The sequence below is a fragment of the Ischnura elegans genome, chromosome 1, assembly GCF_921293095.1.
Source record: "Ischnura elegans chromosome 1, ioIscEleg1.1, whole genome shotgun sequence".
In the NCBI taxonomy this organism is placed as follows: domain Eukaryota; kingdom Metazoa; phylum Arthropoda; class Insecta; order Odonata; family Coenagrionidae; genus Ischnura; species Ischnura elegans.
The window spans coordinates 4,313,304-4,340,208 of record NC_060246.1 but is presented as its reverse complement, the minus strand read 5'-3'; the positions used below and the strand labels follow the sequence as shown (position 1 = coordinate 4,340,208).

The window sequence follows — 26,905 nt, the reverse complement described above, 5'->3', positions numbered from 1 at the left end:
AGACCTCGAGCCTCGTGCTACCTATTACGTAATCGCTTCCGGCGCTCATCGTCTGCATTGTTAACCTTTCCGTTTTCTCCCATTCTAGCATTCCCTCCTCTCGCACTCTTCGCCGTTCTTGAGCAACTTAAGCCCAAGCTGTGGTCATTCTGAATTTTGAGAGAATCCTTCCCCTATGTGGTTCGCACAGGCTGCCTACATCCCCATTATATCCTTAGCTTACAAGGTGGAGCCCCTCTGATAAAATTCTCAGAAATTCGCGGAAAAATTACGACATTGATGCTATTCTAATGTATTCATATGCCGAGTCTTAAAATTTTAATTTGTGAGGAAACGCTGTTCCAATTCATCAGTCTTTGACGTATCATAAATACGTAAAATTGCTATGTAATTACCCATCGTTTTTTATAAGTGCTGCTTGAAATGTCGCTTTCGAGCTGCAATATAAAATGTATCTTACTTTATCTACGAGGACGCGCAAAGAACTTGAGACTGAGGTTTTTGGGAACGGCAACGGCAACTCCCTCCTCGCTCGATCCTGCATCCAGCATCCAATTGGTCCAATCGACCTCGTGCGTATCTACGTGAAAAAATGTTATACATACTGATCATTGAACAATAAAGTAATGCTTATTATTGTTAACGATTTAAAATGTTTAATTGAGTATTCTGCGAGCTGTGAATGTTTATCGTTACCTCGTTTTTGGTATTTCCTGGTAAAATTGTATCGCTGAATGTAAAAAGGACTGAATTCCTACAACAAAATATCAATTGTATGCAATTGGAGGATATAATATTTTTTTTCAAAATTTAAACCAGATAATTTATAGAGGTCGTCGTAAATTGAAGTAGGAAATTATTTATTAGGAATTACATATGGAGCGTGCTTCTTAAAACTATTGAGGTTTGGACGATAACAGCAGCGTCAAAAGAAATCAAGGTTGCAGGCTGTCGAAATGTGGTGTGATAGAAGAATGATGAAGATCAAATGGATAGATTGTGTGAGTAATGCGGAAGTGCTGAGAATAGTTAGAGTAAGAGAGAAGTGGTCGGGTAGGAGGCGGGACAGCTCAATCATCATGAGACATGATGAATATGAGAGGGATATCGAAAGATATCGTTTGAATTATGGTGGAGGGGGGATACATGTGGGAGTATAGTAGTACTTGGGAGTATATATACAGGGGTCCCACTCAACAGTGAAAACCTTAAAACCGTGAATTTCGTCTACCGTGAAAAAACCTGGAAATAGCCGTGAAATTCGTCATGAAACCTTAAAAACCTCTCAAACTTGATTTTAGATCAACGATTGACGGATCAAAAGAAAAATAGGTCCGTCACTCGTAGATACTGTCCACTATATTCCATGCGCAAACATTGGTCCGTGTGTCATGACGACACACAGACCTTAAGGCTGTGATTGGACGACCTTTAAGCAAAGTGATCATTAACCCTGACGAGAAATCAGACACCTCTTCACTTCCCTGTCACCCTCCATTTTCTCACTCACAACCTTTAGCCGGCCCTAAATTTTACTAACGATAGGCGACGTCGTCATAAGAGATGGCACTTTCATTCATTGCTGCGTTTTGCATTCCCGGCGTTTATCGCGTTTGCTATATTTTTAGTTGACGTGCGGCCATTGATTTTGAAGAGATCAACATTTCTTCCTAAAATGGCTTATCAAACAAACCCTGAATTTGACCCAATTTAGACCGTGAAAACCTGGAAAAAACCGTGAATTTTATAATTTAGTTAGACTGGGAACCCTGAAATATGGTGCGAGATAAAGGAGGTGGGGAAGGGTGTAAAGCAGAGGAGAGTTGAGTAGGTGTTAAAAAAAGATTAGACGATGAGACAACTGAGTCGAGAGCTGCGTCGAACCAATCCTAGGATTGATTCGTCGTAATCTAATAATTGGTATTTAACATAATCAGCGTTCAATGTACTTGAGCAGAAGGTGTCTTCTTGAAGACAGGCTGTTGTTAGTCCATCTAGTTTTAGAGTCCATTCTAGACGCGACCTGACTCCTTACGGATTCGTTTTAACGCTCTCTTCCTTCAGATTTCGTTTTGCACATTTACTTCTCACTAGATCTTTATCGTTTCCATTTTCCCCACTTCGTGTTGCATACGACCGTATCATTCTCAGACATCCGTCTGTGTCTTTCTTTCTTTCTCGTGGTGCGCCATGCTCATCGGCGTAGCCAGGCGCCATATTTGGACCTCTCGGGAGGTGGGCAGGACACCAACATATGACCATACACTCCAGATTCCAAATGAAATACGCCGACTTTATCCACTACGGAGCATTGTCCTTTTCTAATCCACCGTCAATCATTCGGTCGGCACCTAGTAATATGTACTTCACTGTGTACTACCACTAGTAGGTTTCAAAAGTGTAGGATTGTTCTCGATGTCCAAGCCATGCCATGAAACGATCCTTCCCAATGTTTTCAAGCTCTGTTTTATCGTTGCTATCTCTATTTTTGTGAATGCAAGAGTTTCTCTTTCATTAGGGATTCTTATTTTCCTTGTCTTTTCTTCTTTTGCTTCACGTTGGACTTCCATTCCACTTTGTATGGCTTCCTAGTTAGTGGAATAATAACTCTACTCGTTCCAGGTCTCTGTTAGGAGGAATTTTTTTTTCCTAAAATCCGTGGTTAAATTGCTGAATTCTGAATATTCAAGTGCGTCAGGAACTTCTCACGCTCTGCAGGTCCGTCCGGGGGTAGGTGGCAAACGTTTAGTCCAACTGTCGAAGTAACACTGGCTTCTTTTCCCGTCTATCCATAGCTGTCTTCTTAAAGTCCTGCAGAAGTGGGTTTGCTGTAACGAGAGAGAAAGAGAGGTGATCCCGTGGCTGCTCACTTTGATTGTCGGTAAAATTGGTCGTTCCAAGTGAAGCAGGAGTTTTTGAGACAGAATTTCACAATTTTTTGGGACATATATCAGTACCCAGGAAAGAAAAACTGATTTCCAATAGTTTTGAACCTCATTTGAATCTGATCTGAATCCTTAAAATCTGATCTGACTCTGTCTTGACACTGATTTCCACTGGTTTCCAGCGGACAGGAAATGGAAGGAAGTGATCTGAATCTCATTTCCATTGTAACTGGTTTCCAGCCGTCTTCCACATGGACTGTATTGACACTGAATTGAATGTCATTTGAAACTCTTTTCCTTATTTATTGGCTTGAAAGTGTTTTCCACAAGTGCTTTCCAACAGAGTTGAATAGTAGAATGAATTTGAAATTCTCTTGACATGAGTGTCTTATAGAAACCTATCTCACACAGGCTTTACGACTGCGTTGATTGGAAAATTACTTCTTCTGAGGTGTCAATGAGTATATTTAGTTCAAAATCATGGTCAGAAATAATGACGTAGAGGAAATATGTACTTTGCCGTCTTGCAAAAATTCACGGGTGATGAAAAAAATTTACTGTATATCATCCACATTTTGTATTGTGCATCATTTCACCTGCTGGAACTCACCCGGCATGCAATTTAAGTGGCTAATACGGCTTAAGCACGTTTAAACCTCACTTTGCGACTTCGCTTTTAAAAAATATATAGCGGGCATAGTGCTGCCACCTAACTACAAAAGATAGCAAGCCAAAGTAGCAACGCCGATACGCCGATTCCTTTGTAATGTTTACGTGCTTGTGGTTCTATTTTGTGCTTAAGTCATGAACATGCATGGCTAAAGTAATTGGGCGTGGAGAAAAAATAATCGTATCAGTATTATTTAACCAGTGCTAAATTCCTGCAGCGTTTAATTAAGCCATTCGTGCATCTCTTCAGTCTTCAAGCGACAGTGGAAGTCTGATGTGATTTCGATCTTTTGTGTTTTCATTGAATAATTTATCTTGTGTCAACAGATTTTGAGCGATTACTAATATTTTTGTATGCAATATGTATAATATGTGCTTGCGTTCCGTCGCCGAATAGAACCTACCAGGATTTTCAGAGTATTGTGTATCTTGCTGGTTTGTTTGTGCTAAGTGAAACGACCGTGTTCGTGTATTTAAACATTAATGGCAAGTTTCTGTAGTGTAACATACAGATATCGTTGGCTTAATGCTGAACCAAAATTATTTTCATAAGTCACGTAAAGAAGTCTTTCTTTCATAAAGGCATCTGAAATATTTTCTAGTGTTGTGATTTTTCTGTTAATCACGGAAAAATTTGTGCTCTTCGATAATTCAAGATTGTGGAATCTGATGTAAGTAGTTGTTGTTCTGGTGCAGTGACTGTTTCGATGACTTTTCAAGAACTGATAAACAATTACAAAAAGCACAAATAGTTTGTCTAACTCTCCTTCAAATGAGATTTCATCTGTAAATTCTGTGTTTCCCTAAATTATTTCTAACGCATGAAATTGAGATTTTAAGTGTATTCTGCCTCAGAAGTTTACCAAATTAGATGACTATGTATTTTCAATTGAATATGTACTTCCAATAGGATTTGTGCATACTTAATAAATACGTTAATAGAGCCTGTGTTATTTTGTTGTGGTGGGAGACTTACATGAAGTTCATTTTGCTAGGCTGTATTTTGTAAACTTTTTTCAGCTGAGTCTACATCCAGATTGATGATAGAGATGTAGTATGCGAAGTTAGAAACGTTGGTTGAGTGCAGCTCTGCGAAACTTTGAACTGGCGGAAATAATTATTTCCGCCTCGGGTATCAACAGTTAACTCATGTATCCGAAGTTAACTTATGCATCAGCAGGTCATAGAAGGTGAGAATCGAGTCGCAAACAAGATTCAGATAGGTATAAAGGTGGAAAACAGATTCGAAAAAGCTTAAACGGGGAAACCGGATTCAAATCTGTTGAACAGTGGAAACCAGAGTCAAACCACATTCATGGAAATGAGTAGGAAAACAGCCGCCATGTTGGACCTTCACAACTGATTTCCCACTGTCTTCCGACTGATTTCCAGCTGTTTCAATTTTCAAAACAGATTCAAAGGAGAAGGAAATCAGTGCGTCAAACCTGTTGGAAATCAGTGTCAAATCTGATGGAAATCAGTTTTTCCTTGCTGGGTAATCTTATCTCTGTGAGCCTGCTGGTGACTTCAGTGGTTTTATCAATGGATGGAAAAACATTAATGTATATGGATAGATGTTGGTGAATAGTGAGACCACATAAAAGTTGAGTAGGAGGTCCTCCTAGGCGGTGGTATGATGTCAATGAACTTCACTGAATTCTGGACGTAGGTTGAAGTATGCCCGGTGAGAGGCTGGGCCGTATACTTAGTTGAACTGTAGGTCGAAGAGAAATTACTGCTTCATGGTTATTTGGGAGTCCAAAAAAATCGTGGCGGCTTGGGTGTCGATTCAGTGACCTTTCTTCTTGTTGAATTGCTTCATAGATCCTTGATTTACCTCTGAATTCTGTGGTCAGGCCCCCGCAGGTGTTTTTATTTTCAATGCAGTGCGATTGTTGCTCCATGTCTGTAGAACACGGCAATAGTTTCGTTCGCCAAGACCCGAGGAAAGGAATACGGTACGTATATGGGACGGGAAGATAAGTTAAAATGAAAAATCGTTCTTCCTCATTCAGACATTCGCTCGTGAGTTTAAATGAAAAAGAAAACACGAAATTTCTGCCTACTTTTCATGTGTTGGCAACGTTATTAGACTTCTGGGAAAGTTATTCGGACGGAGAGAACCTTTCATTGAGAGGAGAAATCGCTCACAAGAGTGTACATATAAACGAATCCCTCAGGGCGCATGCGCAAGGCCGAGGAGAAGCAGAGAGACGTTGACCCGCTGGAGATGAGCTCACGACGTCATCAACTCGTCTGAGAAAGGGTAAAGGAATTTTCCTCGCAAATGGCTCGAGGAGTAGGCGAAGGATCGAAAAAGGGAAAATACTGGTCTCTTTATTGCCAATCTCTATCGCCATCTGATAATTAAAAGAGAATGTAATGATGCGCCCAAATATAATGAGCCCATTGATAGCTACAGTTTGTCTGACGTCCTCTGGCCGGTACACGGGTCGGATTCTCGCGATCCTGGCGATATTCGGCTCCTTCCGGAGGGCGTCCCCGCTAGAGACCGCCTGCTGCAAGTGGTCGCGAAAACGATCTCCCAGTGGCCGCCTCCGTGTGTGAGAGAGAGGTAGGGGCATATTCCAAATGTTCCCCTCGGTATTTCACGATTATTTCCGAAGCTCTCCGACTGCTTCAGCGACCGAATGCCGGAGAATTGCCGCGGCTAACCGCGTGACCGCCAAGAAGTCCATTGGCCATTGGCAGAAGAGTATTCGCTGTAGGGAAAAGCCCTTCTGCCCACTGCAGTCTTCACGCTACAGGGGTTGTGTTTGAGGGGCCGTTTAGGCAGAGGGCCTAACGCCAGAAATGCGAGCGCTCTCCTCCTAAATCCGGTTGCCTCCGACCACGAACTCAGATGAGCTGAACGGGGAGAGGAGAGGGTTTAGTGAGCTCCGTGCGGTCAGGCCAGCGTTCGTTCTTTCTTTCTTCCGACCACCCATACTTAATTGGAATCGGCCTCTCCCTTGGCCTGGTTCTTATATCCTAGGCTCTTATTCACGCATTTCGGGGTTCCAGCCGCGTATGGTAATGGCCATCGAAACCAGTTGCAAGGGCACTCATGTGTGGCATGGATGGGATTCTTGATGATTGAAGAGGTGGCACATGATCTGTTGAATTCCGTCGTGTGAACATTCGGCATTTGCTTTACCTTTTGCATTTACCGCGTTCCACGATTTTTTTACAAAAATTATGATGATTAGTTTCCAATTGGCGAGGGAAAATAAGAGTTATGTTCGTGGCCTATTCAAAAGATCTCTTTTTTCATCTATCCACTAATCCCCCTCCACGTGACGATAAGATCCATTTTGTAGCCACGGATTTTGAATGATATTTTGTTTCAATTAAATATTTCCTTCCTCTATGAGAAAATACATCCGGAGAAATAGGGAGTCACCTTGAGCATTTCGGAATATTTTTTACATTTTTTGTTATACATATTTGTAACATCAAAAATACTCTAGGAAATCTTCAATAATGTATTTCTCTAAGAAGAGCTGAGGCACAACAACCAAAATTTGTTGAAATTATGCGCTCAACACATTTTCACATGGGAAAAATTTCTTAAGGAAATTGAAGTAGTAGAACGTAGTTTTTAAAATTTAAAAAATTACTGAAATCCTATTGCATTATGTGCAAAAAGTCTTATTGGAATGCCTGTATGGTTGCTGGGCATATTGCTTCACAAATCATTACTAAAATAAGTCATGAACAAGAATGCTAAGGCTGTTGTTCTTGCTTATTGATATTGTTGCATCTTAACTTGGTTAGCATTTGTGTAATGAAGTTTGGTAAAAGACAGATTTTTGAAGGAATACACAACATACTAACTATAGCAAAGTTTAGTGTTCTCACATGATAAGGGATCAAATTTTCTATGTTTATTTAGTTTTTCTTTCTTAGTTATCAAAATTTCTTCGGTATTATTAGGTAGAGAGGTGAAACTATTCAGACCAACTACTGGAGTAATACTATCAGCAATAGCAAAGGAGGCATTGATGTCGAGGAAATATCTGAAAAAATGATTGAGTTGACCATTGAGTCAGAATGTAAAGTAAAGGCTAATAAGAGTTTGATGTGGAGTTTGCGCTTTGAAATGAGGATAAGTGAGGAAAAAAGTAAAAAAAAAAGAGAGTGGAGGCAAATCATATCTTTAAATTTTAGCACTTGCAAAGTGGATATACCCTTATTTTATAGCTAATACATATTTATTGGCATGTTGCTCAAATTCGTGATTTTTCTATAGCTGATTGTAAAATTCTTTTTTTTCAGCTTCAAAGTAAAAGGGAGCTATTTTTCAAGAATGAGATTCAGTCTCCAAGCACTCAGGGAAGTATTGCACCTCCACCAATACCCGCCACCAATGGAACTGCATCCGCACCGTCAAAGCCTACTCCATCCCCGGCTGTGGGGTCAACAGGCCCCCCTCCTGCACCTCCAGCCTCCGCATCGAGCATTCGGGAGGCCTCACGAACAGCTCAACAGAGTAGCACAGATGTCAAAACAATAGCTGGAGAGAGAGCGCAGCAGAGGGCAGCTGCAAGCACGGGAAATGGGCCCGTGGTTGCTCACAAGGAGCTGGATGGCTATGTAGGATTTGCCAACTTACCCAACCAAGTTTACCGCAAAGCAGTGAAGAAGGGCTTTGACTTCACATTAATGGTCGTTGGTAAGTATTCTTGCATATGCCGCAACTTCTAATGACAGATTTTTCCAGAAGTTGTTGGGAAAGTAAATGAGACCAAAAGTGTAGGCAGAGTGGATCATTAATTCATTAGCTGTAAAAATGCAAAGATTTTTGTTTCAAATATGTATTTGAATGTGCCATCAATCTTGTTGATCTCAGAAAGTAAATCTTTTGTGGATTAATCTGCTTTGGAAGGGCATTCTTGGTATTATTAATTATAAAATGAGTTCTGGTAGCTGAAATTTATATTTTGCAGGAAAAATTATGATGGGTTAAAAAAGTATAACTGAGAGCATAAATCAAACTAATTAATTGATACTTCTTTGAAGCGCACGCACAGTAATGCACATCTCCGAAGCTGGTACAGCGGAAGTATTGTAATGGTCAATTGTTCTTTTGACATTTTCTGTTATTTACCCTGTGGATTTTTAAGGGTAGGGGGAAGAAAGAGAAAACACTTCATTCTATTTCAATTTTCAGTTATGGAAATAGAGAGGAAGAAAATATTTTATTTCGTGAACCTAATAGATTGTAATCGTCAAATATTTGGGCTCTTTGTTTTTATTATTAAAATTTATAATCATTAGTGGTAAAGAGATTAAATTTACAAGAAAGAATGCTTGTGATGTTTAGAATGTTCTGAGTAATTTGTGTATTACTATCTGCACTACTTTAGCTGCAATGTCAGTGTAATTCAAAGTTGAAAAATGTCAGCATTTCCTCATTGCTGAATTTTAGTGGAGTTATTTTGCTTCGATTTGCTTGGAATCACAAATGAATATCTGATTCGTTAGAGTGACTGGTAATAAATAAGTAATATGAAAGGAATTGACCATTTATATCAGGACAGTTATTGACTGAAAATTTTCATGAAATGCCCAATTTCTCTGATACACGTGCCCTTATACTTCTCCTGAGATACATACATATAAGGGCAAGTAGGGAGAAGCTCTTAAATATCTTTGCCTTGAATGTCAAGCTGCAAAATGTCACTGCTCCATTTTTTTCCTGAGGGGGGATTTCCGTCGTAAATGTCAGGAAAAAAGTCTTTATTGAGCTCATAAGCAAGTCAATCTCATTTTACATAAATAAATGTCATTATGTTGAACCTCAGGCTATCTACATGGTAGATTGTAGAAGCTTGTATTTAGTTTTTTTTTATGAAATAAATGTCTTCTTCATTTTTTTTTTAAGCTGAAGCGTTCGGTATTAAGCAAGCATGGAGTTTTGAAACATGGATACATATATGTATATTTTTTGGAAGTGTAAGCTACACAGCACATTCAAATAGGTATATTCGTTGCCAAAATAGAGAAATAGGTCCTGGAATTGGTAGTAAGATCTGAGTTTGATCCTTATAACCATGTAATATTTAGTGTAAAACACCTTCACCCTGAACATCGTGTGGTTAGTAATGAAAGAAAAAGAATAACTCCTTCCTGCCTGTCTTTCAAAAGCACATTAATGCCAAGACCAGATTTTTATCCAACCCTTACCAGTGGCTAGCCCTCTTTTCCCTTGCTGAGAGGTTTGTGGTGTTAAACACGGTGCTCCATCAACCTTCTCATAAGGTGGCGGGCTGATCACCATGGTGTTCATTAAATAAAATCTTGAAAACAAAAAGCAATCAAAACCAATTTATGAATTTGCAATAATCAGTATATATGTATGGCCCTTTGTCACCAGTCTTAAACAATTATGTTGACAGCGGCACTGAATTTTTATTCGCCCTTAAATGCTGGGTGATAGTAATCCTCTTTTGTAAATCCATAAGCTTCAAAATGTACCAGCCTTTCTTAAAAAGGAATGTGACAACACTTGCCCTATTCTTAACTTTTATATGACTCATTACCATTGAAAAGGTATATTAAGCTGTTGCAGTCGCAAAAACCTTGAAAAACTTAACTCAAAATGATTTGAAGCCTCAAAGAAATACAAAGCGAGTGAATGTGCTGAAAAAAAGTCAAGGACCAAGTTTCCAATGGCAGACACTCAATCTATCTATCTTCACCGTCAAAGCAGCACATTTACTCGAGACTACCACAGCTACTTGCAATGCAAGACTTTTAATGCATAAAATACAAACCAAAAGTGAAAACTGGGGCAAGTACACAATAAATGCACATGAAATAAATAATCATTTAATTCAATATAAATCGAAAAAAATGGTATATTTGCCAGTAACTTCGCCTTTGAGTGCATATATCTTCACGTGCATATGAAATATTTGCAGTGCGTAGCCAATGACAACAAAAGTAGTAAGGGAAACTAAATTTCCTTGAGAAGCAGAAATAGGCACCACAAAATTTTTCCTAAAACTTTTGAAAGTGACTTTATATTCATTCACACGATGCCATATTAGCAATGCATACAAATAAACTCATAGAGTAAGAAAAGGTGTATGTTTAAGTATATTGAATATACCAATCATATATTTCTTTCTTTTTAGGTGAGTCTGGTCTTGGAAAGTCGACCTTAATTAACTCTATGTTCTTGGCGGATATCTATTCTCCTGAGTATCCTGGCCCTTCCCACAGAATTAAGAAGACTGTTCAAGTGAGTTGGTGCTCTGGTGTTTTAATTTTGGTTCTCCTGGCTGAGTGTATTCATAAATATTGTTCTTGTTTGCATAGGTGGAAACAACTAGGGTTCTGCTCAAGGAAAACGGAGTCAATTTAACGCTCACTGTGGTTGACACTCCTGGTTTTGGTGATGCGGTAGATAACAGCAATTGGTAAGCATTTTTGTAGTTTTCATTTCTCAAGTTGTGCCATTTTCTTCCTTTTTCCCACTTAGATAGTTTCCTGCTTTGAAATAAAATGGCATAGACTGTAATACATACCTTGTCCTTTCAATGGTTGAATAAAGAAAATGCTTTCATTTGAATCTTTCATTGAGAGATTATGCTCTTTTGAAGGTCTTCAATAAAATGTAATGAAATGAACCTGAAGTTACATTTTAAGAATAATGATGCTCATTATAATTGAGCTTTTTGCTATTTTGAGATTTTATTCCGAGATAGAACAAAATCCAGGGTTCAACTGTAATTACTTATGGGAAACTTTAGTTTTAAGCATTGCTTATTATTTTGTAGTTATGCTCAAAGAATTGTTTGCATGGGAGGATGTATGCTAATCAGAAAATGGGGAAAATGTTGGGTAATCACTGGTGATGGGGGGATAAACCTTGAAAGCTTAAGGATTTGCATAAAAATAATCTGAATTTTAAGAAAAGATAGTTGATGGTAGTCTCCTAAGAAAATGAAATAAAAGTAGTTCTTTAGGGATGACATTCATTCCACGCAATATTCAATCTGTTATTAAATCCTAGTGTGTGCCCTTCAGAAACGTTCTAAACAAGTTCTACTGTAGTTGGTGCATGTATTAAATGTGGGTGCAAAACAGTAATTTGATGATTATAGGAAATAATCAGCATGCTTGGCTTGAAATATTTTTGGCATCACATTATACCAACTTAGCAGTGACTAGATTAGAAAGTGAGGAAAACATGTGTTTAGATAAGGAGATCTCTAGCGCAGTGTTTGCGAAAATGATCTCAGAAATTCAAATTAACCATCACAATGAAAAACCTCTGTTAGCCATGAAATTAGCTTTTTCATGTGTGTATTTTTTTCTAATCCTTATAGTTTTCATGTAAATAATAATTAAATTTGAATAAAAATATTTTTCTCACCTACTAAATTAGGTTTGTTATAGGGTGATTGGGCTACAATTAAGGAATCCCTCTTGGCACTCAATCGATAAAGAGTGTTCAGATGTTTTTGTGTAACATTTATAGTTTTTTGAGATAGTCCTTGTGAACACTGTGTGATGTCACCATGCTCCATGCTCGAGTGGTGCAAATGTGATTGCTGCTTCTCATATCTTTTAGTTGGCAGCCAGTAATAGATTATGTGGAGTCGAAGTATGAAGAATACTTGAATGCTGAATCAAGAGTTGGGCGGCGACCAGGGTGGGGTGGGTCAGGAGGGGGTGGGGTTGATGGTCGCGTTCACTGCTGCCTCTATTTCGTGGCTCCCTCTGGCCATGGACTGAAGCCCCTGGATGCTGAATTCATGCGGCGCCTTCATGATCGTGTTAATGTGGTTCCCGTGATTGCAAAGGCAGATACCATGACTCCCGAAGAATGTGCTCATTTCAAGAAGCAGGTGAGGAGAGCGTTAATCAAATAAATCTTCAATGCTATGCATTGAAAAACATTCTTAAGAATTTCTAAACAGTTGTCCCTCTGATGAAAAAATATCGTCTCTGTCAGAAACTTTGGCTGTATTCATTTACCTAAATGAAAACGTGGAAAGGTTTTTGTTTTTTCACTCTTCACTGCTGTTTGTATAGCGGCTTGAATTTTTTTCTAAGGATATATTCCTCTTGGTTAAACTTCTATGAGGTGATATTGAAGTAGTTTTGGGTTTCCCACCGGATGAGGTTCTCCATCTCTGCCGACGTTTCGATGGCCGTGTCGTCCATTGTCCATTGTTAGTCGCCATTCGAATTTCAATTGCTTCCTTGGTCAGGACAGCAACTGAATTCGAACGGCGACTAACACCATGAATCGTGATGCTGGTTACGGCCTAAGTAACTCGTGGAAACCGGTGCTTAAATACATCAGAGAGGCCCGGGAAAAAAGGTGGGAAAAGGCGGGCCAATCACAAGTCACCTGACCAGGAGCCCATACTATATAAGTGGGATCACTCAACGCGAAGACAAGCCCTGATGACGATGGACGACACGACCATCGAAACGTCAGCAGAGATGGAGAACCTCACCCGGTGGGAAACCCAAAACAACTTCAATATCATCATATGTCAGAAAAACCTCAGATCTTTCCTCTTTTATAAGGTGGGCTTTTTATAAGTGGAGGGAAGATGAACTAGGAAAAAGTATTGTGTCAATGCCTAAGAATGAGTATGATCTATCTGTTGATCTCCTCTTTTATGAGAGTTCAGTGAGGCACTGTTCTCTCTGTCCCCTTTGTGACAGGCAAAATATCCTCTGTTGGGAGGCCCTCGTGTTACCTGTGCTCATTTTTAACAGAGTTTGTTACCAATGAAAACTGAGAGATTAATTGCTGGTGTTTGCAGAATGGATGCAAACTTGCTTTTCATATTCATGTGTGAATCATGCTTTGTATTTAATTTTAAAAGGGGTCATCCATTGAATTTAGATATGACCAGCAAATTTGAGTATCTCAAAATGTGGTATGCTTGTCATTTCCATCTGTTATCCTTCCACGTGAGAGGCTCATAACTTCATTTTAGACCCTATCAATGCATAAAAGTGTGTAACCAGAGGTCCGAGTTAATTTTGATCCTGTGATATGCCATGTATTAGAATATTAAGATTTAATCCTGCAGTTTTGAGGGATAATTCAGGAAAATCATTTATTGGATATTTTAAGTGTACTTGTGTAACTAAAGAATTATTTTTCTTTACAGATTATTTCAGAAATTGCGCAGCACAAAATAAAAATATACGAGTTCCCTTCGGGCAGTGACACTGGTGATGAAGATGATGCGAATGAAAAAAAATTGAGGGAGCGTGTTCCTTTTGCTGTGGTTGGATCGAATGCTGTTGTTGAGTTGGAAGGTGGAAAGAAAGTGCGAGGGCGAAGATATCCATGGGGTATTGCTGAAGGTAATGGTCATGACCCATCAATGCTTGGTAGCCAATTGGCTGTAATGCATTACCGTTTCTTTGTTTTTTCTTCCTTTAGTTTTGTTTTGTCTGAAAATTTCATCATTTTCATGTATTTTAGAAAAAAAAATTGCATGTACAGTCGGATCCGGATTTAACGTCTTCGCATTTAACGTTTTTCCGCATTTAGCGTTTATTTTTTTGGGTCCCGATTCATTCCTTATTAGGATAATGTAAAAATTATCCGTATTTAGTGTTTCCGCATTTTGCATTTTTTCGCATTTATGGTCGTAAAAAATTTTCCCGTACAAGATTTTTTTGCCCGATTTAACGTTTTTTCATGACGGCTTATACAAATGATATCCAAATCTTCAAACTTCTGCTCATCAACAAGGAGAGTCTCATGAAAGTTTACCAAGAGTCATTAGAATCTACCGGGGAAGGCTTCTTCAACTGCTTTCTTCCGCAAATGCAGCGCTGGGACCTTCAACTCGCAAGCTGGGTGATTTGTATTCTCGTAATGTTTTGCTCCCCTTCTGATCCAAATACCAGACACTTTTTGTATCAGATCCGATCTAATGGAGCTAAGTCATCCCTTGATATCCTCTAACTACCTTATCCTTCACTTCGTGAACTTCGATGATACGTGACGACTGATGACACGAGTTATCCTCCGAGGGCCGCTACAATGTTGGTTTCCTCGAAATGTTTTCAATTGACGGCTTATGCCCCTTTCAACTCTACTCTCCACGGGAAGTTCATTGTTAGCCCAATATTTTTCCAGTCGGCTACTTTCTCTTTTCAAAAGAGGCCCAATATCATTTGTGCAGTTCACTAGAAGATTCTTTTTATAATCCATTCCAAGGTCAGTTTCCACGGAGGAACAGCGAAAGAACCGAGGAAATGTTTCCCCTGTCATGATCGTGGGTGAAAGCATTCTTTCCTAACTGAACAACATTATTTTACATCGTAATTTAGATATCCCGGAGCCCATATACCAACATGCGGCTGTTTGACATCGCTGTCGATTCAAAGATATTTATCTGGTGCTATTTCATGTCAAAAGTGAATGACAATCGGAGTTTTGACGGACTATCTCGGTCCATGATTCTAAATAAATCGCTCATGCTGGAAAAACATCACCGCATAATCACAGTAAAATAGAGGAGTGTGAAAAATACGAAAATCCAGCAGGAATCCCTTGGTGGTTGACTGCGGCATCATAACTCGGACGAAATTGCCAAACTCCGGAGGCACTGACAATTTTTCAGATGAAATCCAGTTCTGTTGAAGATTAAACCGTTTCACTTGACTGAGTTTATAGAAAATCGTTATTCAAGGTCCAACCAAATTTTATTAAAAGCTGCCGAGTAGCATGGTGAGTCTGAGTCAAGGTGATCAACGTGCCGCGTAAGCAACTTCTCCCGGCTCCATTCGACCTGCATGAGGCCGCGGATATATGACAACGAATCTGGTGTTATCATCGAGTTGAATCACCATCGACTTGTACGCATACTAGAAAAAAGATTCTTCCTTTTTGGATGACCTCGAATCCAAAATGTGCTCACAGGAGGCTCATAAATCACTCGTTTCGCCGAGTCAACAGAAAACGTTAAATTTGCAAAATTCCAGAAAACCTCCCTTTTCCTAGATAATCGGTAGTTTAGAATTCGGGATTAGCAATATTCTGCTGTCCCTTTATTTCACTCATCTTTATTGATGCAATGACGATTTTTCGAGTACCTCCTTATACCTTTTTTATTATATTAGAAATGCTACATGATCACTTTTACAGAAAAAAATTTAAAATTCCTTCGAGGCCACTGAAATATACATAATTTGGAATCACTAATTTCCATAACAATATTCCGTGTGGGAATGCTTTTAAGTTGATGAATATTATAATTTTCTTAAAATATTTCGTTAAAACAATTGTAATCCTCTCATTATACTTATTTTTACTACCCACTTTTTTAGCTGATTCCTGAAAAGTATTATCCAATGTTCATTGGGCAGAGAACACTTAATCAATGAATTTTTTGCTGCATGCAGCACCTTTTAGTTGCTTAAAATAATATTTTTTATTCATAAAAAGCCATTCCAATCATTACAGACCCTAAAACCTGAAAAAAGTGGCAGGTCCTCATTTAGTGTTTTTCCGCATTTAGTGTTTTAAATTTTGTCCCCGCTGAAAAACCTTAAATCAGGATTCTACTGTATATGCTTAACATACCTCAGTTGGTGCACACTTTACTCGAAATTAGAATGGTAAAACACCTAGATGGTTTAAAAGCACATCTTTAATTTCCTCCCTTTGTAATAAATTGCAGAACATTCTTCTCTTGTCTTTGTTTAGTTTCAAAAATCTTTTTCTCATTATTTGAAGAAGCATTTTCATAAATGGTCTATTTTATGTATACATATTACGTTGGGATTCCCTGAAGGCTCTGTTCATGGGCCTTTTTTGTTTAATTTAAACACTCATGATCAGGCTAAAAGTAACTAACATTATAAATTCATGCTTTATGCAAATGACTTGCAAATTTATGTACAATCGAATCTTGGTGGTCCCTCAAACTGTATTGTTGCAATGAATAGTTGATATCTGTTCAATCAGCAAGTCGGCTGAAACTAATTACCGCCAGTTAAACGTCAGATAAACTCGGGCAACTATTCTTGTTAACAAAAGTTCTTAAAACAGCATGGATTATGATTGCCTCTCCTCTGTATGTGATGGCAGTACAACTGTTCATATTAATAATAGTGTTCGGTACCTTGGACTAACTCTCTCATGTAATTTGTCATGGGATCAGCACGTCCTGGAAATTCGTAAAAAGAGAAATGAGCACAAATGAAAAGAAGACTTACACTGATTTATTTTCAACGAAGTCTCTTTTCATTTGTGAATATCAACTTCCACATAGTTGAGCCTGGTACCATTGAACGTAAGAGAAATAAGATTAATTTTGATTTAAATTAGTAAAAGATTTACCGTATAAGCGTGTGTAAGAGGTGCACACGTGTAAGAGGCGCACCCCTATTTTGAGCATTTCTATGAAGAAAAAAATTTGGCGGCATTTTTTTTATACTATCGCGCGGTGTTGCAGACGTACGCCTGGAATTTCGACAGTTATCGAACTTTCCTCTTTCAATATTAATTGAAAGAGGAAATTGTGATAACTGCGGCGGTAATAGCGGCATAAGAGGGAGTAGAAAGAGTTCCGATCCTCTCTTCGCATACGCCGTTGCTCTACGATGCTTGTCCTATTCACGAAGAATTTTGTTTAAATGCTCTCGCAGGAGTATTGCAATAGAATTGCAGCCGTGGAAAATTTCAAGGCAAAACACGACAGGCACATAGCATGAACCTTCCCAAGAGCTTGGAGAACAATCGGGGCAATCTCAGCGCCGTAGGATAATAACCACGTCGTAGATTTAACGGAACCACACTCGGTCCTCCATCAGCCAATGCCTCTGCCGTTTTTTTTCCTTTCCGAGACCCCACAGGAAAATAGGAAAACATCAAGTTACAGGGGAACAATGGAAACGTGTTTCATCCCTACCTCGTCTCACCAACTGACCTTGATCAATCTCCCAGTTTATGGAGGCCAAATGCTAGGTGAGTCATCTACTGAGCCCGAAGATATCTCGATAGCTTTCAATAATTGCTTGACACGCACGAGGTTCAAAAAAAGAAAGAGATCTAACGCGACGCATATCTGACAGAATTTAAGTTTTTTAAGCTCTAATTGTTTGACACAAAGATTTATAGTTACAACAAGGCTACTAATATTCAAAATAGTCCAAACAGGACAATTTCGGAAGAAACAAGCGTAGCATAAGCGCATTCAAACAAAACGAGACGGACTGGAAACTTTAGGCAACGCAAACTGCGTATATCACATTGCTGTGCCTTTGCCCCTTCGCTTTGAAGGCAGCGACGTCACATTCAAGATCGGACGTGTTCTTCCCGTGCTCCTTCGCTCATAGCCTCGTAGCTTGAAATACGGAGGGGAGGGAGCGCGCTCCTTCCCCTCCGTATTTCGTTGCTTGCTTCGAAGACGGAGGGATCGCGCTCCTTCCCCTGGACCTCTCCTTCCGCACTCTTCACTTATAAGCATTTCTGATTTCTTCCATCCACAATTTAGTCCAACAGTGAACACACTCGTTCGAATTTTTTAAAGCGCAGGTTTTGACACCAATATAATTTTCAGTTGCAATAATCCTCATATTAGCGTCTGAAGATGATTTTTGGAAAATCAGGTCCTCAGCGTAATGGAAATTACTCTGCAAGACAGATATTGACTATTGACCTGGTATGTCATTCAAAAATACGCGTTTCTCTACGTTTGATAAGCGATTACTATATCCAGTATAAATGCTGCGGGATGCCCACTCGCAGCAGTAAATTTAGTGCGCCCTCCGGAGCGAAAAACCCCCGCGCGATCTTTTCCATGTTCACCTCTGGGGTACCAACATGGCGGCGCGATGCTTACAAGAAAAGCAAACAGGAGCATTTTAAAAATACGTCACTAAGGGAGAAACTCCCCTGCCTGCTGCTTTTTTTTGACCTAGGATTACAGATGACTGACTCACACTGAAAACCAAGGCCACTCAGTTCCCCTTAGACTTGCGACCGGTGAAGGGGAGGGGGGAAGATAAGAAGTTTGTGTAAGAGGCGCACCCTCATTTTCGGCTGCAATTTCTGGGAAAAAAGGTGCGCCTCTTACACGCGCTTATACGGTAATATTCTATTACTGCTAATGAGCAATTTTTCTGTTTCCATGAGGGTAATGTATGTTACCTGTCATATCTTTCCAGTTTTGGATTATTCCATAGTGCGATAAATGCACTATCCACTGCATAAATGCTCAACAATCGCCCACCGAATCAAATCCGCTCATCTGGTTCAATAAGGGCTATCTAGATGAGCAGATTTGATTCGGTGAGTGATTGTTGATTGTTTATGCTGTGGAGGTATCGATTGGTTTACAGCAATTTAAAATATGTTTTTGATAATATCTCTAGTTACTTATAAACTGTCGTGTTAGATTTATGTCTGACTTATGTAGAGATGAGCATGTGGTAAAACATGCTGACCTAAATTGTTTACGTCTTGGATCTTGAAGTAGAATCTTACTTCTACGATGTGTTTACCCTCAGAACAATACTCTCCCATGTATCAACCTGATCTGACCATACCTTCCTTCACATCTCCTATGCAACCGCTGCTTCCAACTTTTGACTACCCTTCCATATCAAACCTTCTTCATCCCTTCAATCGTTTAAAGTCTAATTATTTATTTATCAAGAAACACTGAAATAAATATGTTCAATATCACTTAGTGTCTTGATATATACAGTGCAACCTCGATATAACGACACCCCACGGTGCACTAATAAACACTCGCTATAGCGAATTGTCGCTTTACCGGAGGTGGAGCAAATAATAGTTAATATACCTGTTGCGAACAGATACACAGGAACAGGAGTGGTGCGGCGACAGATAAACATCTATCCAATAAACGTGAGCATAAATCCAGACGAAAGGCGATGTTTTTTTGCATCACTAAATATTCAAAGAATTTATAAGCACAGCACTTAATAAAAATCATGCAAAGCATTGTTTCGTCAATCATTATATTTATCGAACGACAGTTTACCACATAAATTTGAGACCGAGCACTCCATTAACTTCATTTCTAACAGATCGCTAGCAATTACAGAGGTTAAGGAGTCTTGATGAAAGTCTTCCGGCGGTGAAACCCTCGCTATGGCGAGAGCCAACACCGAAACGGTCTCGTAAAAACGAATTTTTAACACGCCTATTATAGGGTCAATTGACGGTGCATCGGCTATCTCTCGTAATAGCGGGGGTGTCGCTATAGCCCGTACTCGCTTTAACGAGGTTCCACTGTATATATTTCAGGGCTTGATGTAGGGCTTTGATGGTTTAGGATACTTGGTCCACATTAATCGCTTTCACTCATAAAGCACGAGGCTCGAGAGACAACTAGAGTGCAAAATATTTGTGTTTGCCACCCGTTGCTACTGAAAAGGCATTTTGATTTCAATCAAATTGATTGTATCAATCAATTGTCTTCTCTTCTGGTTTCTGGTTAGCAGACGGGAAGCGTCTCAGAGAGGGTATTGAGTAGGGATGAGTCGATTCCACTTTTTTTTGATTCTGATTCCAAATTCGATTCCTTCAAATCGATTCCCGATTCTCGATTCCGATTCCATCGATTCTTACTCCTTCTAACAGGTGGGATTTTGATTTATCTGTAGCATTGCTGTCATTAAAATTTAAGAATCGAATGGAATAAAATAACTAGGGATGGACGGATCCAGGATTTTTGGAGCCAGATCTTTCGAATTGGATATTTTCGAATCCAAATGCATTTTCTAATTCCTGCCATTAAACAAAGTCATTATTCTAGTTTATTGTGGGTACATACAATCAATGGAATGCTTTTTAGATTTTCATACACATTTTAATATTTTTATAAATTAAAAATTATTTTATCAGCTTTCAAGTTGTTTTTTAAAAACATCTTTACATACACAGGGCCTAAACTGTTACGCTTGGGTTTGGAAATGAAAATAGGAAAAATCTTAGGATGAACCACTGACCAGTGGCGTAGCTAGAGGACCCCCCAAAATATAAAAACACAATTACTTTCCTTCATAAAAGGGAAAAAAATATTTAAAAATCATGATTTTACAAAAATGAAAAAAAATGAAGTTTTTCTATTATGAAGGGCGTTAAAATTAGTTTGAAACCCTCTCCTTTGTACCCTGCTGTTTAAAAATTTTCCCCCCTGGTTTTGGACCCCCCCTTAACAAAATTCCTGGCTACCCCCCTGCCATCGACTATGGTGAGGTGGATTTAGCACATCCTCGCGATAATTTACGCCACAGTGCACACACACGGCATTCATTGGTTCTCCTTATCTCAATGGAAATGTTTATGCACAATGAAATACATTATTATCGATGTATCATTAAATTGAATTGCAACTGCTCAATTAGCAACACAATTAACAGTATTTAAAACTGCATTATCGTCACGTGCGATGAGGTGCTCAACCGCTCAGCATGAGGAAGGAGTGGGCAGCAGAAGCTCGTAAAGGAGAGGAAGCAGCAGTGGCGTAGCCAGGAATTTCAATAGGGGGGGGATCCAAAACCAGGGGGGGAAATTTTTGAAAAACTGGGCACCAAATAATGGATTTTAAACTAATTTTAACACTTTTTATAATCTAAAAACTTAATTTATTAAAGAAAAATTTGGTAAATTCCTGATTTCTCAGTATTTTGTTTTCTTTTGTGAAGGACAATAACTGTGTTTTTATATTTCGGGGGTGGGGTCCGGACCCTCCCCATGGCTACGCCACTGGGAAGGAGTGCGTAAAGGAGAGGTGGAGAGGAAGGAGCACACTCCCTCCATATTTCAAACAACAAGGCTACAAATGAGGGAGTCGGACGAAGAAGTCAGATCTTGCTTCAGTGACGTCGTTGCCTTCAAAGCGAAGCCGGGCGCGCTACGTGATACATGTAGTTGGCGTTTCCGATCCGTCTCTAATTGTTTGAGGGGTTAATGCTGCGCTTGCTTCTTTGAAAATTGTGCTGTTTGGACAATGTTGCATATCAGGAAAGGGTAATTGTAGAATTGTAGATAGAAAACTGAGTGGCAATCAATTAGAGCTGAAAAGCTATCAAGATATCTTCGGGCCCAGAAAGTAACTCTCCTAACATTTGTCGTCTAGAAACAGAGAATTGAAGCAGGTAGGCCAAAAAAGGTCAGTTGGTGAGACGAGTTAGGGATGAAACACGTATCAATTGTTTTCGTGTGATTTGATATTTTCCTTATAAGACAATAATTTTTGGTCCATGTGATTTCGGATACGAAAAAAAAACAGAGGCACGGGCTGATGGACGGCCGAGAGTGGTTTTCTGAAATCCGCGACGTTGTTACTTTTGACGTGGTTCCTTTTTTATTTTCTGGCTGAAAATCCTGGCCATGGCTGAAATTCTACTCGCAACCTCTGCGAGAGCTTTCAAACAAAACTGTTCATGAGTAGGACAAGAATCGTATGCGACGACGCATTCGAAGAGAGAATCGGAACTCTTTCCACCCTGATGGGGCGTTGTATTCACTGAAGCTATTATTTAAAATTTCGGATCCAGATCCGATGTCTTCCGCGACTTCGGATCCGATGTATCCGATGAAGGGCAATATCCGCGGATATTTGGATCCGAGGTATCCGATCCGACAATCCCTAAAAATAATAATAGCCGCGGTGGCTACATTCTCGTTTGGCCTCGGTGGCTAAACAATAATGTAGCGTTCATTGCGTCCATACATACTAGAGCAGCCTGGCGGGCACGCAACCTGTCGAGTCTGCCCGGAGGCCGCGGCGGCTCATGCCAAGCAAGTATCAACTTCCTCAAGGGTTGCATTGATGAAACTGGGCTATACAAACGCGAATGTGTCTAATTTTTTCATTATTGACGCAGACGCGTGTTAGTCTAAAAAAGTTACACACACAAAAAAAACCCGCTCTCAGCGCGTATTTGTAAGAAACTTTTTTCACAGGAAAACTCGCTCTCTGCACGTTTTTATTATCATCAGACTTCAAATATTATTCGAAAATAAAAAAAATATATTTCGATCTATTATACTTTAAAATTGGTGATCCAGATGAATTCTCCGAATGTGATTCATAATCGCAATAATTTGATTTGCCGTGACCAGCGGTTAATAAAAGAACGGAAAACGCATGCATTGCTTCCGGATCCCGAGGTTTCCAATTTTTTTTTCTCTAAGAGTTGCTCATGAACACGCGCCAATTCAGGGTTCGTCGGTTTGTCGCTCTTGCCGACATTTTCATGTTTCCGAGGCCGCTTAGGTATGTTCGTCGCAGCACCCGCGTGCCGGGCGTATCCTCCGCACGGGCAAGGCTGACACCGCGGCCGCTTAGGTATGTGGCAGCATTTATGCCCCAAAATTATAGTCTATGCTCAAAACATTTATCTTCCTGGAATCGATGGAATCGGAATCGACTTTAGGCGATCGATTCTCGATTCCGATTCCGCGCCCGAGAATCGGTGGAATCGAGAATCGACATTTGGAATCGACTCATCCCTAGTATTGAGGACGTCATGTCCTAAAATGTGCCCGTTATGTGCAGGTGGAACCTTATGAAGTTGCTCAAAATGTTAATCGTCAGCAAAGCCAAGGGACTGAAGTCCATCTTAAAATTGAAGCATTCATGCTCCCACAATAACAGCCTTTCAGCACAAAAGTCCACCTTGAGAATTTAAAATGCTTAATTGTATGTTTAAATTGTTTCTTGCATGGCTGAACAAAAATATCAATTAGCTCTCCAACTCTGTGAGTGCTCTGAATACAATTTAAAAGTAAATTCATTGCAATATTAGCATTTGATCCAAGTGATCTTATGAGCTCTTCGGAACCATAAAGTTAGAGAAATTCTTGAGGGACATGTTCTCCCCATTTTTTCCCTTCCATTTATGTAAGGAATATGTATCCGCTGTTCTGGCTGGGATGTTTGTTGAGCATAACATGTAATTTGTATTTTTTTATGCTCCATGGAATTACCCAGAGCATAAATAAAGTTTTCATTCGTTTATATTTTTCTGTGTGTTCTCTTATTTATTTTTAGTGGAGAATTTGAATCACTGCGACTTTGTGGCTCTTCGAGACATGCTAATTCGCACTCATCTTCAAGATCTCAAGGATGTCACCAATAATGTACATTATGAAAATTATAGATGCCGAAAATTGGCTGGCCTAGGGAATGATGGAAAGCCCACTCGTGTTTCTAACAGGTGAGTGAAGCTGATTGCTAATTGCCCTAGACAAACCTGGAATATTTCCTCATTGACCCCTGCTATGCTCCGGTTGTCTTGTGTTTCTCCTTGGCTATTATGCTGTTCGACTCTCCCCTTTCACTAATGGCATGCTGCCCATATATCATTTCTATACGAGTCCACCACTGAGCTTGTGTGGTTAAATGCATAGATTTTTTATGGTTTACTGTTTACTCCTTACATGTTATCTGAGCAATGGTAAATTAGTGATTCAAGTCAATGCATTTAGAATTACAATTCATTTCTTTACCCTCTTCAGTATAATTGTCATATCTTCCTCTTTTATGCTATTTATTGAAGAGATAACTACATAACAATCCTTATTTTAACTTTTCTCTGGTTTCACCACGGGTAAGAGAATCGAAGAGCGCCTCCAAATATCTTACATGCTTGGAAACCCGAGAAAAGTTCAAATATTCTATTTGCCCGGAAAGTGTAAAATCATACGTAACAATCCTTATCTCAAAACTTCTGATGTGATCATTTCACAACTTCAGTGCATACAAGTATTTATTGAATTTTTTTAGATGTAAGAAAATCTGTTATTAGCCAGCGACATATTTTGAGTTCCAACTGTAAATTTACTGTAGCATGGAAATAAATGTCTCACTTTTGTGAGAATCTGAATGAATTTAAAATTTTCTCAATTCTACATTAAAATGGAAGGTGTGGGTTGAATTCATAGTCAGGTGGGATGTTTACCCTTTGAGATTCCAAAAATTTTAGTCATATTAATTAAATTATGTAGTCGTAATATTAGTTCCTTGGGCTTGCTGCATTGATTGTGGTTGAGAAGGGTAGGGGATGAGTTGAGATAAGGCATAGAGGAGGAATTAATGCTTTGGCTCTCTGCTGGCAGTTCACTGTTACTTTCAGTTGGCTTACTAAAGGAGAGCGCCGATTATCTGTCATTCTATGACTGAACAAAATTATCCATCCATGGGTAAGCCTTCCTTTGAAATCCCTCCCATTCAGGGTCTATGTCTCTTCCTTCCCTCCCCACCTCTCCTCTCTCCTTATGGTAGTGACCGTGCTTAACACGTTGCGTACGGATGGCGAGAATTCTCGTCATTTTTTTCCTGAACGTTCCGGACGGATGACGAAGATTCTCGTCATTTTGGCACGTCAACCTAAACAATTTTAAAGCGTACTATACGTATTCGTTAGTACATTTTCAGTTGTTGTTCGTTATTTATAATGAATTGAACAATCATGACGTTTGATTGGGTAAAGTTATATTCTAAACATTAGCTTTTTAACCATGTTTAAAACAAAGGCATTACGCCCTAATAGGCACATATTTCCAAATTGGCGTTCCTTGGAATTTAAATACCGCGGTACGCAACGTGTTTAGTTGGAAAAATTGCTACGTTTTGCCACACGAAAAAGAGTTTTCCTACACCAGAAAACTAAGACTTGCCTGTGATGAAATTGCGTGATGGTGGGCCCCCTCAGTCATGCTCACCATTGGTAGGAGGTTTTTACGGTTTTTCTGGCAGTTTTGCTGTGGACAAGTAATGTGGGGAATATAATTAATGCTAAATGTCTAATTCTTTGCCATAGAGGAAGTGTGCCTTACGAGACTTTCTTGAGAAATAGATTTAATTTGTAAGTGGTTTCAAGTATGAGTGAGTGGCTAATTTAGCGACAGAATTAGGCTTATTTGGCAATTTTGGTCTGAATTTAATACTCTGAGGACAGATTTCAGTGAGCACTAAGCTTTGGGGAACTCATGATTCCCCAAGATCAATGCATAATGGAAGTGAGGTATAACGAGTGCTCATAAACCCTAGGAAATTACTTGCTTAATCCAGTGCTCATTATATCCGTAGGTTTTGTATAAACCCAACCAATTCTTGTAGTTGTTCATGTATACAGTTACTCTTTGGCCTCAGTTGTATTTGACAAAGGTAAACAGTGAACAAGTCATTTCAGGCACAATCTGGTAGAGTATCAACATATTTAAATAAAGAAACAGGAAATTTTCCATTACATAAAATATTAATTCACTCAGTTTCGGTGATTTTCCTCCTGTTCTTATGTTTTGTGATCACCAAAAGAAAGTTATAAAGCAGGGTAACTAGTAGGACTTAGTATTATTAAGTATGCTGTGGAATCTTTTGGATAATTCTGCGAATATGTCATGACTTACAATTTAGGCTTGAGCACGGAAATTTATGTGTTTGAGAGGCTTTCGGGAAGTTAAGAATTGGCGGAGAGTGGAGACGTGCGTAGGTCGTATGCAGCTTGAGTTTGATAGGTACTGGATTTGGATGAAATCTTGTCTGTATTGACTGACCTCATAATGGACTGAGACCCAAGACTGTGCCTATTTATTCTAGCCATGGATTAGTTGTTCCATTTCAACTTTTGGAAATGCTTCTGCATTGACTCATCTTGACGTTGACTGTTTCACAAGCATTCTAGCACATCATCTGGAGAGAAGTGCAGTAGCAAATATCCGACCTCATTGTGTCAAAGTTTCTCACAGGATGGCAGAAGAATGGAGACGGAAGATTGTTGTGCTTAAATTCCTGCGGTTCACTTGTTGAAGGGCGAGGAAGGGAAGTAGTGATTTCACTGTAAGGCCCAAAGCTGGACACTGAAGGGCCATCAAAAACAAGCATTATATGCTGTCAGGGATTGCAGAGTGGAGTGGGGCACGAGGCAATGCAAGTAGGGGAAAAGTTATCACCATGTAAAGGGGTAATCGTCAATTGTACAGGTGCTTCCCCAAATAAATGAAAGAGGGGGTAGCATTCAGTAGACATTGAATTTTCATCAAATGAGGGGGCGGTACAGATTAGTGAGAGAAAAGAACTCAGAAATGCCATTTATACATGTAAGGCTTGGAATAAAATTAGAGTCACACTATTGACTTCAAGATTTAGTCCCAAAATTTTGGGTGTCTCCTAGTCAGGAAAAAATTGGGAAGATGTTGGGATTATAGCACTGCTGGCAAAAAATTCAAGTATTTGATTATTAAGCAAAGAAAGAATCCAAATTCATGAAAGAGGCTAGAGATGAATTTTCACTAATTGTGAAAGAAAATAGATATTAAGGCTGCATTTTTAACTGCACATTTTTGTCTGTGTCCGTTAAATCCATTT

General features: G+C 39.3%; 1 protein-coding gene across 7 annotated transcripts in view; it reads left to right on the top strand.

The window, feature by feature from the left end:
- Positions 1–26,905, top strand: part of LOC124154797 (septin-7) — a 125,453-nt gene that overhangs the window by 62,085 nt on the left and 36,463 nt on the right. For all 7 annotated transcript variants that reach the window (XM_046528673.1, XM_046528671.1, XM_046528672.1 and 4 more), the window contains 6 exons: positions 7,833–8,229; positions 10,697–10,803; positions 10,881–10,981; positions 12,139–12,415; positions 13,703–13,901; positions 23,588–23,753. In XM_046528673.1, the coding sequence (XP_046384629.1) occupies positions 7,833–8,229; positions 10,697–10,803; positions 10,881–10,981; positions 12,139–12,415; positions 13,703–13,901; positions 23,588–23,753 (1,247 nt within the window). The remainder of the gene's footprint in view (positions 1–7,832; positions 8,230–10,696; positions 10,804–10,880; positions 10,982–12,138; positions 12,416–13,702; positions 13,902–23,587; positions 23,754–26,905) is intronic.